Source organism: Asterias amurensis, chromosome 8, assembly GCF_032118995.1.
Source record: "Asterias amurensis chromosome 8, ASM3211899v1".
In the NCBI taxonomy this organism is placed as follows: Eukaryota; Metazoa; Echinodermata; class Asteroidea; order Forcipulatida; family Asteriidae; genus Asterias; species Asterias amurensis.
The window spans coordinates 20,719,855-20,738,617 of record NC_092655.1 but is presented as its reverse complement, the minus strand read 5'-3'; the positions used below and the strand labels follow the sequence as shown (position 1 = coordinate 20,738,617).

Sequence of the window (18,763 nt, the reverse complement as noted above, 5' to 3'; positions counted from 1 at the left end):
CATTGCCCTCACGGGTCGGGCTTATTTTCAAATTGTAAAATAACATGGAAACTAATTTTTGTAAACCTGAGTTAATTGTTTATTCATATTCCACTCATCAAAACACATATTTTACCGACAAAAGCTTTATTTTGACAAAATACCACTTCCAGGTGCACTCTAAAAACTAAAGAGTTGAATCCAACACTTGCATTAGTTCGGTGAGTGACTACACTTTGAAAGTGTTGGATCCAGCGTTTTGTATGTTAAATCTAGCATTTTAAATGTTTGATCCAACGCAAAAAGGGTTAATTCAACAATTTAAGTGTTACTCCAACCGTTTTCCTTTGAATTGTTGGATCAGGTTGACGTAACACCTAAACTACTAGATTTAACATACAAAACGCTGGATCCAACACTTTCAAAGTGTAGTCACTCACCGAACTAATGCAAGTGTTGGATTCAACTCTTTAGTTTTTAGACTTTAATGTAGCCCCAAAGTTGTATCCATATGTCGCTTGACCTTTATGTGCCCCAATGTGCACCTAGATGTCGCCCGACCTAATGGTAACCCCAAAGTTGTATCTATATGTCGCCCGACCTTTATGTGGCCCCAATGAACAGACAAAATACAACTAATTTTAATTTTGAAACTAAGGTGTTGATTTATTTTAAATATATACCAAATTGACAAGTTAAAAACTAAATAAAATACGAAATGAAGTAACCTTGGGAATAGTCCTAAAACCAAGTTTTTCTGCTCGCGTCGATAAACTTAAGATTTTGAATGAACGGGAATAGTATTTTCTACTTGGTAACAATGCTGCCACCCAGCATCCAATTTGTTTTGTTTCGAGTCAGACACAAAACATCAAGTTCTTAGTTTATATACTCGAAATTTGTAGTTTTATGTTATAGCAGTTACATTTGTTGAATTTAAACACATATAGAAAGCACGTGTAGTGTGTGGCTATTTCAGCAAAGCCACCACTTAAAGGCAGTGGACACTATTGGTAACTGTCAAAGACTAGCATTCACAGTTGGTGTATCTCAACATATGCATAAAATAACAAACCTGTGAAAGTTTGAGCTCAATCGGTCATCAAAGTTGCGAGATAATAATTAAAGAAGGAAAAACCCTTGTCACACGAAGTTGTGTGCGTTAAGATGGTTGATTTCGAGACCTCAAGTTCTAAACTTGAGGTCTCGAAATCAAATTGGTGGAAAATTGCTTCTTTCTCCAAAACTATGGCACTTCAGAGGGAGCGGTTTCTCACAATGTTTTATACCACCAACCTCTCCCCATTACTTGTCACCAAGAAAGGTTTTATGCGAATAATTATTTTGAGTAATTACCAATAGTGTCCACTGCCTTTAATAGTCCATAGCCATTTACATGAAATTTTCCCGTTCTACAAGGTCATCCTATATCATCGTATTTCACGTTCAAAGCATGATCTTAGAAAATAGTGCCCCCAAATTTAGTTTAGGCACTATGCCACATGGTTTTTCATGTATTAATCAAACACACCAATTTATACAGCCTCCCAGATAAATTCAATTAAAATATCTATAAACCAGATCAATGTAATACTTCACAACTCCTTTTATGAAAGTTGTCAAAATAATAGTTGAAAGACTATACATTTATTCTAAAATATTTACATTAAGGCAATCGCACAATATCCGGTAAACAGTATTGTCCAAAGGCCCAAAGGTATCACAACTTATGTATAAAATAACAAACCTGTAACAATTTAGGCTCAATCGGTCATCGGAGTTTGGAGAAAATAACGGGAAAACCCACCCTTGTTTTCGCACGTTTCGGCGTGTCATGACACTAAAATAAATCCGTTATTCTCGATATCGAAAATTGATAATTGTTTTTGTGTTTTCTCAAAAAGTAAAGCATTCCATGGAACAATATTTCAAGGGAAGTCTTATTACCTTCTGTAAACCCTGTAAGTTATTTGTAAATCTGTGAAATGTTAATTGTTGTTCTGTTCCGAAAAAGTCTAATGGCTTTAATGAAGAATAGGAAGTCACCCTGTAGTGCACGTGCTACTGCTGCATGGTTTTAATTGAACCTGTCTGCGTAGGGTGCAATAAGTCTTTTATTTTTTTTCTCTTCAGATTACACTAAAGGCAGTGGACACTATTAGCAATTGTCAAAGACTTGCCTTCATAGTTGGTGTATCTCAACATATGCATAAAATAACAAACCTGTGAAAATTTGAGTTCAATCGGTCATCGAACTTGCGAGATAATAATGAAGAGAAAAAAAACCACCTATGTCCCACGAAGTTGTGTGCGTTTAGATGGTTGATTTCGATACCTCAAGTTCTAAACCTGAGGTCTCGAAATCAAATTCGTGGAAAATTACTTCTTTCTCGAAAACTACGGCACTTCAGAGGGAGCCGTTTCTCACTATGTTTTATACCATCAACCTCTCCCCATTACTCGTCACCAAGAAAGGTTCTATGCTAACAAATATTTTGAGTAATTACCAATAGTGTCCACTGCCTTTAAAAACAATAACATTGTCCTAAAAAAAAAAAAAAAAAAACACAGTATAGCGTACTTAAAGTTAAAAGTTTCAGATTACAGTAACACAATTACATTTGTTAAAGATAAGAATAAAGTAATTTTTATATAATAACTGTTAAACTCAGTCTATTTGAATGCAGTAAAACAATCAAAATGTCAAGTACAAAATGAAATATTGCCAAGTATAATTATGTCCTTGGTTTTTTTTATCCCCGAAAAGCAACTGAGCTATACCCTTTTTCTTAAAAAAACAAAACATAATGTGATTCTTGTTCGCCTTGGTATTTTAGGCCTATTCATTTCTTTGTTTGTTTACCGTGCTGTTTTAGTGCAGAGTATTGCATTTTTAGCATTTTATTATTGTGTGAATAGTTCCTTTCTTGTAGAGAGAACTTCTGGGGGTTTTTCTTCCAGATTTTCATTTCTTAACTTTCCTCCAATTCAGTTTTTGATTTGAGTTTGTTTCTATCTTTCATTCAGGCCTCACATTTTTGTTGACATTGTATTGGAATAAACAGTAAGCCTTACATAACACAATTTTTAATTTCTAATGTAAGCGGACTACTACTATTTTAAAACCCACTCTTTCGAATCCCACTCTGGTCAATTCTTTGTTCAACCCCAAAAATCATTTACAAATTTACCCAGTCAGTTTCCCTTGTGGTTTATATTAATATCTGAAACAAAAAGTCGCATCCCCTTAAGGTGATCCCCTAGCTGCCGCTTCCAAGGTTGTATCGTAATTTGGGTGTGATCCATGGCTTCACGGCAGTTAACGGTTGTATGGCTTCTGACTGGCACCCCGAACAAAGATATTGACCAAAATAGGGACACCGCCAATATAGGGCTAGATAGCTTGTGCGAATCCCACTCTAGTCATCGTTAAACCCCAATTTCTTTTTCAAAATTTACCCAGTCAGTTTCCCTTGTGGTTTATATTGATATTCTAAAACCTTGTTTACAGCCAGCGACTATTCTTGATGTGAATGCACGATCGAAGGTAGCGTAACACTCACGTGAAAAAAGACGTCAAGATAGAACTTGATTTTATGCTTTAAATACATTTTACATGCAGATACAATTTAAAAGTGAATTTTGTGTTCAGGCGTGGCGCACTACAGTAATTTCAACATCTAATCAAAAGATTGAAAAGGGAGACGAATTTCATCGCGCTCAAAAAAAATGACTTTTTATCAACTTAATACAAGCTCACACGTTGTGATTGTGATTTGAGGCTTTAATTACACTTCTTATGGTGAACAGACCTCAAGGGGAAATTCTTTCACCATTACCTCACACAGCTGCAGCATTGCAGGTGCGTCTATCGGTATGTCTACAAAGACGTAGCGCGCCCTCACCGGCGGGTCACATTTAAACTCAATAAGACCACCTCGTGGTGCAGCCTGTTCAGCTGTCACTGGTTCCCCGCATATGGTGTTGTTGGTTACTATGGGGTCCATCCCTGCTCTAGCAACGGCACCAGTCAAACGCTCACCTGTAAATAACAAAACAAAACAAAAACGTCTGAATTATTTAATAGACCTTTGTATTGACGTCATCCAGCCGCCATCTTAGAGGTAAAACGGTGACGAAAAAATAGAAACGGTCGGATTTGTACGCGCGGCGCACAGGATCGGCCAATGAACACATAGACAGTGCTCCTGTCTTTATCCGCACGGATAAAGACAGGTCCCTGTGATTCGATTGGATACAATGATATCGTTGGATACGTGCAGTGACATGATCTTGTTATGCTCAAACAGAACACTGCTGTTACGTCCGCAACAGACGTTGACTGCCTATCTCTATGTGAAATGACCAATGTCAAAGGTGAATACGCCGGTCTCGAGGCAGGTCTCTAGCGTTATTCATGAGCCTCGAAGTGTGACGTCAGATGTTCAGGCTAACGAACAACCTTATTTTAACCTGTAGGTGAGGGCGCCCTACTGAAACCACGTCATGTGCATAAGGTCTAGGCCAATTGATTCACTTTTTGCTAAGAGAGCTGGCCACACCACATATATCTGTTTTGAGTGTGTTAGGTTTCCAAAAAGATATCCGCATGGAGTTACCGCAAAGCCCTAGTTACACTTCCGCCATGCAAAGTTTCAGATCATACTGACTTTGTTTCTGTAGTAAACAAATGTAAGCTTTACAGATCTTGCAAAAGCACAACCTATAAGCCGTGTTTTGATGAAAAAAAAAATAAATGGTACTTACTGCAGCAGTCAATCCTATTGATGATTGTAATCGTCCTTATGCAATGGTTACCCTCAAGATCAACTCTCCACCAAGGGTGTACCTCACCACCATCCTTATCCGCTGTTGGAAAAAAATGTATTAAAGAAAAACACAAAATCTCAGATAAAATTATATCGTATCTCGTTGAAATATTGTTCTATACATAATATATGCTGTGCAGAAAATCTAACTGTGTCTATACAAGAAAGTGTTGTCGATAGTGGCTTATTCTATTATACTGTGAATTGTATTGGAGCCGTTGTTATCAAAACGTGTACTTTGATGTTATAAGTTTGGTGAGCTCTGAATGTCTTCATAGTAAAAACTATAACTTTATTGCGTCACATACAATAAACTTGGAACTTTCTGAACTATAGTGGAGGGAAAGGTGAATAATTATTCAACTTTGATATATCAAGCTATAATAATTATGCTACGCTTGTATTAGTTTTATGAAATCATAATGTTGAACAGATGTAACTTCGCTGCACTTTGTTTGTGATTATGATGTTGACGACGGGTATAGCAAGGGACTTCCACTTACTCGTGTGTGTGCAATCTCCGATTTGAGTTGATGTCAAACCTTTGCCGTCTACAGCTTTATGTGATGCGTATTCAGCCGCTTTCGTTGAACTCTGCAGAGTCGGTTTGCCAATAATTGAGAAATTAACTGCATTGAAAATGGCGAAAAATAAGTTAAAAAAACAACTTAAAATGATGGTCGAAATCTCTCATAAAAATGTCGGGAAGCTAGGGGACTACTATTCCTCGTGTTTGTTAAAACTTTCAACACCTGGAAGTGGTATTTTTTCAAAATAAAGCTTTTGTCACTAATATTATGGTTTTTTTTGTGAGTGGAATGCGAATAAACAGTTAACTAAGGTTTTAAACAATCAGTTCTTATGTTATTTACAAATTTCAGCGTAGACCCCGACCCGAGAGGGCGCTGTTCGTGACGTCAACCGTGGTAGACTTTGCCTGTAATGCGTAGAGTATAAAACACAGTTGCAAAGTACATGTACGGACCAAGTCGTGAGTTTGTACGTTAAAAAAAAAGGTTTTTTTTCCCCGGCAATGCCGACCAGGTGTATTGCTGCTGAATGCAGAAAAACACTTTTTGAAATGTACCAACTCACGACTTGGACGTACATATACTTTGCACGTGTGTTAACTATACGCAATGCAGGCAAAGCCTGCCTCGATTGACGTCACAAAAGGGGTAGGTGGAGTCAGCCCCCAAACAGCTTTATATATTTTCTAAACATATAAATCGTGACAAACAATTACCAACAAAATTGTTTTATCGTTGGTAAGCATTATACTCGTATGTTTGAAAGAAAAAATATATATTTCCAGGTGACTTTAATGTTTAGGGATAATTGTTATTTCACACTAAGCTTCGTTATACAGAGTAACAACTAAACTTGCTCAAGAATCTCTTTGCCTCACCTGGACAATCCATGAAGACGACCAAATCTCTCTCAGTGGCTCTGAATGGTGGCTGATCAATGTAATAAGGTATGTACGATCTCTCTGGTGTGTACAAATTCAATCCGCCTGGTAGGAGTCGTGTACAAATACAGCGGTTGTTGTAGTCAACTGGTAACACCCATCTGAGTTTACCCCCTTGGTTAGAGTCTGGCTCCTGGCCAAGGTAACAATTGTTGGCTACCACCTCTATCTCAAGATGAACTGAGGAAAAAAAACATAGTAAAGTTTGATTTTTTTTAACGAGCTTACAACGTCACAGTTCACTGGTCTTTTCTATATGTAGATACCGGTGTTGTTGTTGCTACTGTTGGGGTTGCTGTTGGGGTTGGTGTTGTTGTTGCTACTGTTGGTGTTGCTGTTGGTGTTGTTGGTGTTGCTGTTGGTGTTGCTGTTGGTGTTGCTGTTGGTGTTGGTGTTGCTACTGTTGGTGTTGCTGTTGGTGTTGCTGTTGGTGTTGCTACTATTGGTGTTGCTGTTGCTCTTGGTGTTGGTGTTGCTACTGTTGGCTGTTGCTGTTGGCATTGGTGTTGGTGTTGTTGGTGTTGGTGTTGGTGTTGGTGTTGGTGTTGCTACTGTTAGTGTTGCTGTTGGTGTTGGTGTTGCTACTGTTGGTGTTGCTGTTGGTGTTGGTGTTGTTGTTGCTACTGTTGGTGTTGCTGTTGGGGTTGGTGTTGTTGTTGCTACTGATGGTGTTGTTGTTGGTGTTGTTGGTGTTGCTGTTGGTGTTGGTGTTGTTGTTGCTACTGTTGGTGTTGCTGTTGGTGTTGGTGTTGCTACTGTTGGTGTTGCTGTTGGTGTTGGTGTTGTTGTTGCTACTGTTGGTGTTGCTGTTGGTGTTGGTGTTGGTGTTGCTACTGTTGGTGTTGGTGTTATTGTTGCTACTGTTGGTGTTAGTGTTGTTGTTGCTACTGTTGGTGTTGCTGTTGGGGTTGGTGTTGTTGTTGCTACTGATGGTGTTGCTATTGGTGTTGTTGGTGTTGCTGTTGGTGTTGGTGTTGGTGTTGTTGTTGCTACTGTTGGTGTTGCTGTTGGTGTTGGTGTTGCTACTGTTGGTGTTGCTGTTGGTGTTGGTGTTGTTGTTGCTACTGTTGGTGTTGCTGTTGGTGTTGGTGTTGTTGTTGCTACTGTTGGTGTTGCTGTTGGTGTTGGTGTTGGTGTTGCTACTGTTGGTGTTGGTGTTGTTGTTGCTACTGTTGGTGTTGCTGTTGGGGTTGGTGTTGTTGCTACTGATGGTGTTGCTATTGGTGTTGTTGGTGTTGCTGTTGGTGTTGGTGTTGGTGTTGTTGTTGCTACTGTTGGTGTTGCTGTTGGTGTTGGTGTTGCTACTGTTGGTGTTGCTGTTGGTGTTGGTGTTGTTGTTGCTACTGTTGGTGTTGCTGTTGGTGTTGGTGTTGGTGTTGCTACTGTTGGTGTTGGTGTTATTATTGCTACTGTTGGTGTTGCTGTTGATGTTGTTGTTGCTGTTGGTGTTGCTACTGTTGGTGTTGCTGTTGGTGTTGTTGTTGCTACTGTTGGTGTTGCTGTTGGTGTTGGTGTTGCTGTTGCTGCTGTTATTGTTGTTGTTGTTGTTGTTGCTACTGTTGGTGTTGTCAACATATGCACAAAACAACAAACCTGTGAAAGTTTTAGCTCAATTGTCGTCTATTAAAGTTGCGAGATAATAAAAATAACACCCAAGTTGTCACACGGAATTGTGTGCGTTTAGATGGTTGATTTCGAGACCTCAAATTCTAAATCTGAGGTCTCGAAATCAAATTCGTGGAAAATTACATCTTTCTCGAAAACTGTGTCACTTCAGAGGGAGCCGTTTCTCACAATGTTTTATACCAAAACCTCTCCTCATGACTCGTCACCAGCTAAGGCTTTATGCTAATAATTATTTTGAGTAATTACCAATAGTGTCCACTGCCTTTACATGCCTAGTACCCCCTTCAATGAGTTGATTTGATGTCATTACGCAGGCACTGTTATCAAAAGTATGAGGGAAATGACACAACCAAGACAAACACATGACATTGCATAACACATCGTTACCTTTAGGAATGGTAATACTCTTTGATATACTTCCCTTGGAGCCGGCAACATCCGATGCCTCGCATGCAATAACAACGTCAGACGCCGGTTTCATAGAGCGAAACTTCAACTCCGACCGCGTCCTAAAGATATTGGGAAAGCTTTCGACGATATCAACGTTTGATGAAGGAGACACCACGTAGAAGTGGGCCTCGTCATCAGAGCGATGCCAGGTGATCTTCGGGTGACTTCCAGATTTCGCTAAGCAAACCAACTCCACATCGAAGGGGTCGTCAGTGTTTTTCTCCACCAAGTAGTGAATCACTAAGTTTGAATCTGCAAAAACAGATATTTGATTACAAACGAACGAAAACAACAAGTTTGAGCTGGTCATCAACCATCAATAATTGTCATTGAGTGATGTTTTAAGCTCTGCATAGTATGAACATCACGAATGAACTGTAATAATTTGTAAGAATGCGGGTACAGCCACGTATTAGTTTTCTTTTAAAGGAGGTATCCGCTTTGAAAAAATCCGGGTTTGGTCTCGACGTTTAGAACAGTATACTCTGCTCGTCTTCATTTGTCAGTTCATAAACGGTTGTTGCCAAACCTCAAACAGGAGGGCCACAGAAGTAAGATAATAGAGATTTGTGTTAAAAAAATAAACACGGAGCATGGCAGTTGCTACATTCACGTCAGTGTTCACTTTCACGAATGTTTGCACAACTAGAACTTACCTAGAGCTTTGTAAACACGTAGTGGTGACCAGGGCCCAATCGCATAGAGCTGCTAAGCACAAAAATATGCTTAGCATGAAATTCAATCCTTGATAAGAACAGGATTACAAACCAAATTTCCACGTGATTTTCAGGATAAACAACACAACAGCTGAATACAGGTAACAAGCAATATGCAACAAATGGAAATTTGGTTGGTAATCCTGTTTTTATCAAGAAAGAAATTTCATGCTAAGCAAATTTTTGTGCTTAGCAGCTCTACGAAATTGGGCCTAGAACCTTACTTGAGCTTCAATTTCATGAATGTTGTTGGTGACTAAGCACTGTACTACTATATGCTTTTATCATAAACAGTTGTAAATGTAATATATTTAGGCGCTCTTGTGTACAGTTCCGGTTTGTAACTGACCTTTTTCTCAAATAGATATTATTCCTAATAAGTGTCCGACTGTTTAAAAAAAAAACTGCACACACTAGGCTGTTGTTGACAGCATGGGTGTTGTCATATACTGATACCTTACATGAATACCATCATGTTTTAAGCTTTCATTTTAAGAGAGTTAAGTGTTGAACTCACCTGACGTTTCCCTTAGGAATGCAGTTTGAACTTCAGTGTCGTTAAACGTTCTGTAAAACATTTTGAAATCGCTGAAATCACCTTCAGGGCGTCCTACATTTACACCATTAGGTGAGAACAAACGAATATTGTCATTAGGGTTTGTATTGATGGTTTGAATTCCAGTCTCCGTTGCAAGCGAGTAGCTTAACACCCCATTCTTGTAATACCGGGTTCCATCATCGGCATTGTACGTGAAACAATGATGGGTCCAGACATCAGTTGGAAATACATCAGGAGTATCCATTTTCATCTCCCAAATCTTGTTATTGAGATCGCCACGGACCTGCAAGTTAAATTTTCTTGCCATACAGATAGCGAAACCTTTTGCTTGCGAGTCATGCCCTCCCGTGGATACTACGTGTCGTTTTAGACTGCTTGGGAGGCTCAAGTATCTCATCCAGAATGTCAGTGTCCAACCCGATGTACAGCAAGATGTATCCGTGATGCACCTGTCGGGCCGTAACCCGAAATCTATGTCGCTAGTAATGTTAGTTCTGTGTGCGCAGAGATGATTGGATGAGTCGAAACTGTCTGCAGATATCGGTAACGGCCCAGACGTCACATGCACCTCTCCGGACAAGCCGCCTATAGTGGGATAGATTGAGTATATTGTACCACCGCATGATACCGGGTCATTGTCACTCCCACTTGCCTTGCCACTCAGTTCCCAGTAGAAATGGGGGTCTGGAAGGGTATCTAAAAAAAAGAAGAGAAAAACAAAAATATTTCCATAGTTATACCTTTCAAAATTTCAGAAATTGGACTTTTAGTTATCAGAGGAAGTGAAGAAGAACAACGCCATTAATCTTGCAGACTGGCGTACACCAATCACGCACAAATGATTGTTAGTTATTTACTCAGAATAGAACAAACCGATCATGAAATCTGAATGAAGAAACAATACGAAACAATAAACGAAATTGGTGTATATCCTGCATCAACAAATACACTACCCTCAAAATAGCAAAAGAAACAGATCGGTGTGGAAGTAGCTGGTAACTGCCATAATAACTTTTTTGTTTGTATTTGTGCGTTTTCGTTGAAGGCAGTGGACACTATTTACTCAAAATACTTGTTAGTATAAAACCTTTCTTGGTGAAGAGTAATGGGAAGAGGTTGATGGTATAAAACATCGTGAGAAACGGCTCCCTCTGAAGTGCCATAGTTTTCGAGAAAGAAGTAATTTTCCACGAATTTGATTTCGAGACCTCAGATTTAGAACTTGAGGTCTCGAAATCAACCATCTAAACGCACAAAATTTCGTGTGACAAGGGTGTTTGTATCTTATTATTATCTCGCAAGTTCGATGACCGATTGAGCTCAGATTTTCACAGGTTTGTTATTTTATGCATATGTTGAGATACACCAACTATGAAGGCTAGTCTTTGACAATTACCAATAGTGTCCACTGCCTTTAACAAGTGTCTTTTTGAAACCACTAAAAAAGTCAGATTCGAGCAGTTACTTTTTGAGGATGCCGACCTTATCCAAGAGAAGCACTACCCCGAATCAACGCACAAGTCTGGTTCCCCTAACGTTTCAATTGTCTTTGTGATTTAATTTTTTACAAGAAACCAGGTGAAAGTGTGTAGGGTGTGAAACTTTGCATGGTGGAAATACGATATGGAAAGGTTTGCGGTAACACCATGTATCTCTAATAAGTTGGGGATGGTTCTAACAAGAACCGTTGGTTTCAACTCCTTGAAACCAACGGTTCTTTTCAGAACCACCCAAACTTATTAGAGAAAACCAACGGTTCTTTTCAGAACCACCCCAACTTATTAGAGGTAGTCATTACCTTTTAATATCAGGTGAAAGTGTTCGAGTTTAGTGGAATAAAGTTTAATTTAATTTACCTGCAGGTGTTGGACATTCAAATCTGATCTCATAGTCCAGGCATGTCTCTTGGGGATGAGGTTGATCCGAATTTTGACACAGGAGTCCGGCAGAAGGAGTGCAACTAAAGACTAAAGACTGTCCGGCAGTGACGTCATCAGTGTGGAGGAATTTCACTCGGCACTCGGCCTGGGTTGGGCTGACGCACACCGATTGGTAAGCCTATTTAAATAAAAATGTTCGCAATATTAGTCTTTAAATATACTTCTAACTTTGGCTGCCCTCTGGATAGGGCTTGATTTGAAATCCTTATGAGAAAGCATGATGGTACTTCAACTGCAGGGTGACCTCTTTAGAAAAAAAGCCTAAAAAACTTCTTTAAAGGGACCGGTGCCTTATATCGGACGAGTTGGTCTTTGAAAAGCGTTTGTAACCGTTTGTTATAAAGTGCATAATAATGGTTAAACAGATGTTTTAAAGGCAGTGGACCTTTCTTGGTGACGAGTAATGGGGAGAGGTTGATGGTATTAAACATTGTGAGAGACGGCTCCCTCTGAAGTGCCATAGTTTTCGAGAAAGAAGTAATTTTCCACGAATTTGATTTCGAGACCTCAGATTTAGAACTTGAGGTCTCGAAATCAACCATATATAAACGCACACAACTTCGTGTGTCAAGAGTGTTTTTTCTTTTATTATTATCTGGCAACTTCCATGTCCGATCGAGCTCAAATTTTCACAGGTTTGTTATTTTATACATATGTTGAGATACACTAACTGTGAAGGCTAGTCTTTGACAGTTACCAATAATGTCCACTGCCTTTAAAAGTAGAATATTAATGATCCGCACAGGTATTACTCGAAATTGCACGGTTATCCTTTAACGATCGCGAACTATTGGTCGGCCATTTATTTTAAGTACCTATAGTGGCTCCATATAAGAAAATATAAAACTTAAAATCGAACTAAAAAATTAAAACTTCAAAAACCTAAAAAAAAAAGTTATACAAACAAACCAACTAACCGATCTGACTGCTGCTAGTGTCTCGTTTTCCGTACCGTCTGTAGGGTCATCCACGCTAAACCAAGCAGTCCAAGTGGTAGGGGGCACAATAGGAGGTATCGATTCTGTCAAATAATGTTTAAAGCCATTATACACTTTCGGAAAAGAAAAAAAAAAAGTTCACAGAAATACAAATAACTTACAGGATTTACAGAAGATAATGGTAAAAGACTTCTCTTGAAATATTATTTCATGAAATGCTTTACTTTTTGAGAAAACATTAAAACAATATCAATTCTCGAAATCGAGAATTGAGGATTTGTTGTAAACACAATCATGTCATTGCACGGCGAAACGTGCGGAAACAAGGGTGGGTTTTCCCGTTATTTTCTCCCGACTCCGATGACCGATTGAGCCTAGGTTCACAGGTTTGTGATTTTTGAATATAAGTTGTGATACACGAAGTGTGGGCCTTTGGATAATACTGTTTAACAAAACTGTCCAATAGCTTTTATGAGTCAGCAATGTAGACCTATCTAATAGTTTTCTCATAACGAATGATTTGAGCTTGATTGACCAATATACTGCTTTTGAATAATTATTTGAGTATCTGATTGTGACTTACTTGCACCACCCTATAGATACAACAACATTCATTTCATATTGACTCGAGGTAATGTACAGGGCCAAATTTCATAGAGCTGCTAAGCACAAAAACTTGCTTAGCATGAAATTAATTCTTCTTTGATAAAAACAGGATTTCCAACCAAATTTCTATTTATTGCATATTGCTTGTTACTGGTATTCAGCTGTTGTTTGCTTATCCTGAGTATCACATGGATATTTGGTTGGTAATCCTGTTTTTATCATGGGAAGAAATTTCACGCTTAGCAAATTTGTGTGCTTAGCAGCTCTATTGAATTGGGCCCAGATTTGTCGATGATATGTTCAACTTTAGTTTAACAATCTATTGAGCAATAAATTGGATTATAGAAACTTAGCAACAGAGCAGATGAAAATTGAGCCAGCATGGTAGGACAAAAAGTGATGCAGAGAAGAACTGATTTTGTACGTATAGTGGGAGACTTTTGGGACGCTTGGTGGCAGCAGACTTAACAGGTAAAATCCATTGTTCTCGGTCATGTGCGCACGCTCAGAACTACGTAAACAATGGGAATATACCTGGTAAGTCTGCTGCCACCTAGCGTCCCAAAGTCTCCCATTGTTACTGAGTTAATTTTTGAAATTTACAATGGGCATTACAATGATGAACTTAATCTTCGTGTTTGTTCTTGAAAACCGAAATTGTACAAATCGAAGACAAGTTGCAATGAGAATCTACCCCAATGTAAAAGTTTAAAGTTCTTGTGTCTGTGAGTATTCGCGATAGTTTAGGTTTTGATTAATAGTTAAAGGCAGTGGAAACTATTGGTAATGACACAAAATAATTATTAGCAAAAGACCTTACTTGGTAACGAGTAATGGGGAGAGGTTGGTAGAAACAATGTGAGAAACAGCTCCCTCTGGAGTAAAGTAGTTTTTGAGAAAGAAGTAATTTTCCACGAATTTGATTTCGAGACGTCAGATTTAGAATTTGAGGTCTCGAAATCAAGCATCTAAAAGTGCTGACAAGGGTGTTTTTTCTTTCATTATTATCTCGCAACTTAGACGACAAATTTAGCTCAACTTTTCAGATTACAAACCTGTTTGTAATGTTGTGTATAGGTTGAGATACAGCAAGTGCGAAGACTGATCTTTGACAATTACCTCTAGTGTCCACTGCCTTTAATTGTTTAAACATGACTTGTAAGAAAACTAAGAAAGGGTCGGTTCCTGTTGCAGTTACAATTTATGTCAGAATATATAGGTTGTCTTAACAGGGACCTCGAAACTTACCAGGTAAACAAACTCCTGCGGTGAAACTCATTTGAAGAAAAACTAGCTGAAAAAGAAAAAACGAGCAATTTGAAGACAAGTTGAGTTTCGCTTAAAGACATTGAGCACTTTTGGTAATTTCTCAAAAAGATGTTAGCATAAAAACTTACTTGGTAACGTGAAAAGAAAAACATGGGTATTTAGCGTATTTATTGTTTTTAGCGTGCGCCTAGCGTCATGATTTTTTGTTGGCATTGCATGCGCTTCACCGTGCAGGGTCGTCCGCACAGCAGCCGGCAGTGCGTGCAGTCTGCTCCGTGGAACGTAGTTCTGTACGTAGGCATCGTACCGACCAGGTACCAGACATAGTGTACTGGGCCAGACTATACTCTTCAAATATCGCGCCTCGATAATTGACACCACAAACAGCGCCCTCTCGGGTCGGGGACTACTCTTAAATTTGGAAAGAGATAAGAACTGATTTTTTAGAACCTTGGTTAACTGCTGTTTATTCACATTCCACTCATCAAAATACATAGTTTAGTGACAAAAGCTTTATTTTGACAAAATACCACTTCCAGGCTAGGTGAGCCTTAAATTTGTGCGAAATATTTTGCTTGAAAACAACCCCGTGCCGTCAAAATTTGTATCGCACGTACGATTATGGCCCATGAACTTACTTGGGCATTGTTGCTGCCTTCCGCGTCATCGACCACAATCAATATCCTTAATAACGATTCTTGTCAAAATGGTCACGAGCCTTTAGACTCAATCAATCAAAATGCCAAGTCATCACCCGGGTGATGACTTGGCATTTTGATTGATTGAGGAAGTAGCAGACAATCCCCCTCCTGAAGCAAGTTGGAACGCATTGATGATTCCAGCTGGTATAGCCTTGATCGAGGCGCCCCAGCGAGTCCCCACACTGCAGTTTGCCAGTGCACCCCATAACATAAAGCGTGCACACGTGTACAGCGTATGTACACATACCGTATGTACGGTACATGTACTGTACATGAGTAATTTCTTCCATGAGTACTTTGTTGTTGAGCCACGCGCACGAGGTCTAAAGACACGACCGTACTCATAACTTCGCTATACTGTTCTCGCTGTGCAGTGTACTGCACATAATACGTTGTTCGTGTGTATGCACTGCGTGCAGTTTTTGTTGCCGAATCGTGCCGCCCAACGGGCCGGCCGGGGCACGATTCGCCAACAGCCTTGAATCAAGGCTACAGCTGGTATTGCTTAATGGTACTTTGCTCAAATTTTTATTGAACGATGCATATTGGTATTTCAAAAAAAAAAGTAGGTCACCGATCGACTTTTGTATGCCGAAGAATCGATCCATGGTATTTCAAACTAAAATTTTGCCATAGTATTTGGTAAGGTTTTACAAATTTTGATATTTGCGTCCGAAACACGTCTTGTAAACAGCATTGTTTACAAGCACTAAATGGTGAGATGACATCATCAAGCGTCAAATGAAGTACAGAAGATCACAAAGCGCAAAACGGACCAGTGTTAAGTTTAAAAACACAACCGTTACAGCATAGTGTATTTTTCTAAACAATTTATAATAATTCCTTTCTTTTTCGAAAGATTGGTAATTTTAGAGAAAAATTCTTAGGATTTCTAAAAATAAGCAACCAAATAAAAACAAATACTAAAATAATCAAAACAAAAGTGTTGATTGTTCAGGTGCTGTGCCTGCCCCCTTTTGTGTTCTCGCAAGTTGGAATAATATGATTAAACACTCTAAACGTTTAGTGGTCACTAAACTTCAAGATTTAATGAACTGCTGGTAAGTTTATTTTACCACTTAAAGGCAGTGGACACTTGTAATTGTCAAAGACTAGTCTTCACAGTTGGTGTATCTCAACATATGCCTAAAATAATAAACCTGTGAAAATTTGAGCTCAATCGGTCATCGAACTTACGAGATAATAATGAAAAAAAAACACCCTTGTCACATGAAGTTGTGTGCGTTTAGATGGTTGATTTCAAGACCTCAAGTTCTAAATCTGAGGTCTCGAAATCAAATTCGTGGAAAATTACTTCTTTCTCGAAAACTATGGCACTTAAGAGGGAGCCGTTTCTCGCAATGTTTTATACCATCGACCTCTCCCCATTACTCGTGACCAAAAAAGGTTTTATGCTACTAATTATTTTGAGTAATTACCAATAGCGTCCACTGCCTTTAAATAATTTGCAGACAACTATTTAAATGGCGAAAGTGAGCCTACTTTTAAATTTGTGTTATTACACATTGTAAAATTGAACAGAAGACAGTGCCAATATGACCCCGTGACAAGGCATTCAGTAGACTTGACTCGAGCCCCAATCCCGTGCCATCTCACTGCTTTGTGATACTCCCAAACCTGTTCTCGGTACCACATTTTGACGGCGAGATTGCTGCGCGATATGTGTTTAGGGACATCTCAACCGAGAACGAGACTTGAATAAAGTCTAGGTAATCAGTCAAACCAATCCACACAGCTTGATTCTGAAAGTTTGAATCGTTCATTAAACCTTAGTTGATATGATATTCAGTCAACTTCGTCAAAAACCAATTTGAACGCTCGCTTCGTTTGGCTTTCATTAACGAAGTCATAATGGTAATGCCTCTCGTCAAAACAGTTTTCTGGCTACACTTTTTTTTTGACTCTCAAATGAACTTGTAAGTTCAGTGTTGATATTAAAAAGCTGACTGCATTTTACAGTGATAACCACAGGCTTTAAAAAAAAATCGTGAGTTATAAGTTCGAAATAATTTTTAGCATTACAAGTAAAAATGAAAATTTGTCCCAAAAAATTACACCGACACTTTGTAGGCCCCTATATCAATCAGATTGAATCTTGTTGACGATCGCTTCAACATTATAGGCCTATGTTGACTCCAATAAGCCAGTCATCCTTGTGTTATGTTTGAATTTATCTGTTTGCTGGAAGTTGGCGCCATTTTGCTCAGTCTTATTACCGCATATTGTACCAAAACCCACAGTTCTATTGTTTAATCAGGGTGTGTTTGATAAAAACATCCGTATGACATTTTTTTGTTGATTGATACTGATTAACCCGTTGTTTTTAATTGATTTGTTCGCTGGAAGGTTAAGTCATTTTGCTCAGTCTTCAGTATAGTGGCGTGTCGTTGCCTAAAGCGGTTAAGACCACCGGACTCAAACCGGGTGTTTCTGATCAGCAGAGTGTGGGTTCGAATCCCCAGCCGTAACACTTGTGTCCTTAAGCAATACACTTAATCGTTGCCTCATTCTTCGGATGGGATGTAAAGCCGTTGGTCCCGTGTGCTGTGTAACGCATGCGAAAGAACCTAGAGCACTTATCGAAACAAGCAGGGCTTGGCCCTGTCGTTCCTGGTTTTATCGGCAGAACATTGCGCCACAGTAACTTGTAAACATGGCGCGTTAAAGGGTCTGGGTACTTTATATGATACAAAACGCGATGTCCACAGATTTACATGTCACACAGTGTCAAGGATAGAAAGCTTCCCTTAAAATATTACTAGCTGAAGTAATGTAGTTTTTGAGGAATGAGTTAAACAAGTCACGAAAATAATGTTTTTCTTTGACGACGAAAATTTGGTAAGCAAGTAAAACGTATTTTCGCGACACTGTTTTATTCATTTCTCAAAAACTACAGCACTTTAGAAAGTAATAACAAATTTTAAGGTAAGCTTTAATACCATCATTGTCTTCAAACGGCGTAAGTTTGATGTAGACACTCTGTGTTACGTAAAGTACCAAAATCCTTTGGGAAAATGTATCATAATTCAAAACATATAGCTCCACATTTCTTGCAGGACAAAATACTGGGCGCTTTGATAAGCCCCGAGGGGCGTGATAAGAGCACTATATAATAACATCATTAATTTATTTGTTTATTACAAGTATTGTAATTACACCCACAGTCTTATCGTTTAACCATGTATTGTACTCTCTTATTGTACACTGTTGTTGTTTTTGATGATGTGTCTAATATGAGAACAGTCATAAACTGTGCTCAATATGTAATCAATTGCAGAAAAACACAACAATTTACTCGTACAGGAACGTCTGAAAATTCTACTTATTGCACGTTAATTCGAAAACTTCACGTACGATGGCGTCATTATAACATATAGATTCAATTTCATTCAGACGCAAAGATTTTTCAATTTTGTAAAAGCTTGTAGCAAGAGCAGATCGACCACTCAATGTCAATTAACGCAACTAGGTAGTTATTGAGAAACGTTATGTATTGAATGCCAACAAATGTAATAGAATAACAACCACAAACCTGTATGAGACTTATAAAATAAAGTGTTTACGAACATGAAATTCAATCCACAAGTAGATAAAACAAAAGCCTAGATCAATACTGAACTAATAGAGCTTAGATCAATTGAAGTGTACGAGCCGAAGG

General features: G+C 38.7%; 1 protein-coding gene across 1 annotated transcript in view; it reads right to left on the bottom strand.

Annotated features, from left to right (window-relative positions):
• The window catches only part of LOC139940295 (uncharacterized), a 34,913-nt gene that overhangs the window by 14,659 nt on the left and 1,491 nt on the right, over positions 1 to 18,763 (bottom strand). The window contains exons 2-7 of the mRNA XM_071936485.1: positions 14,363 to 14,408; positions 12,488 to 12,591; positions 11,487 to 11,688; positions 9,589 to 10,326; positions 8,293 to 8,607; positions 6,217 to 6,459 (exon numbers count right to left, since the gene is read on the bottom strand). Coding sequence (XP_071792586.1) covers positions 6,217 to 6,459; positions 8,293 to 8,607; positions 9,589 to 10,326; positions 11,487 to 11,688; positions 12,488 to 12,591; positions 14,363 to 14,408 — 1,648 coding nt within the window. The remainder of the gene's footprint in view (positions 1 to 6,216; positions 6,460 to 8,292; positions 8,608 to 9,588; positions 10,327 to 11,486; positions 11,689 to 12,487; positions 12,592 to 14,362; positions 14,409 to 18,763) is intronic.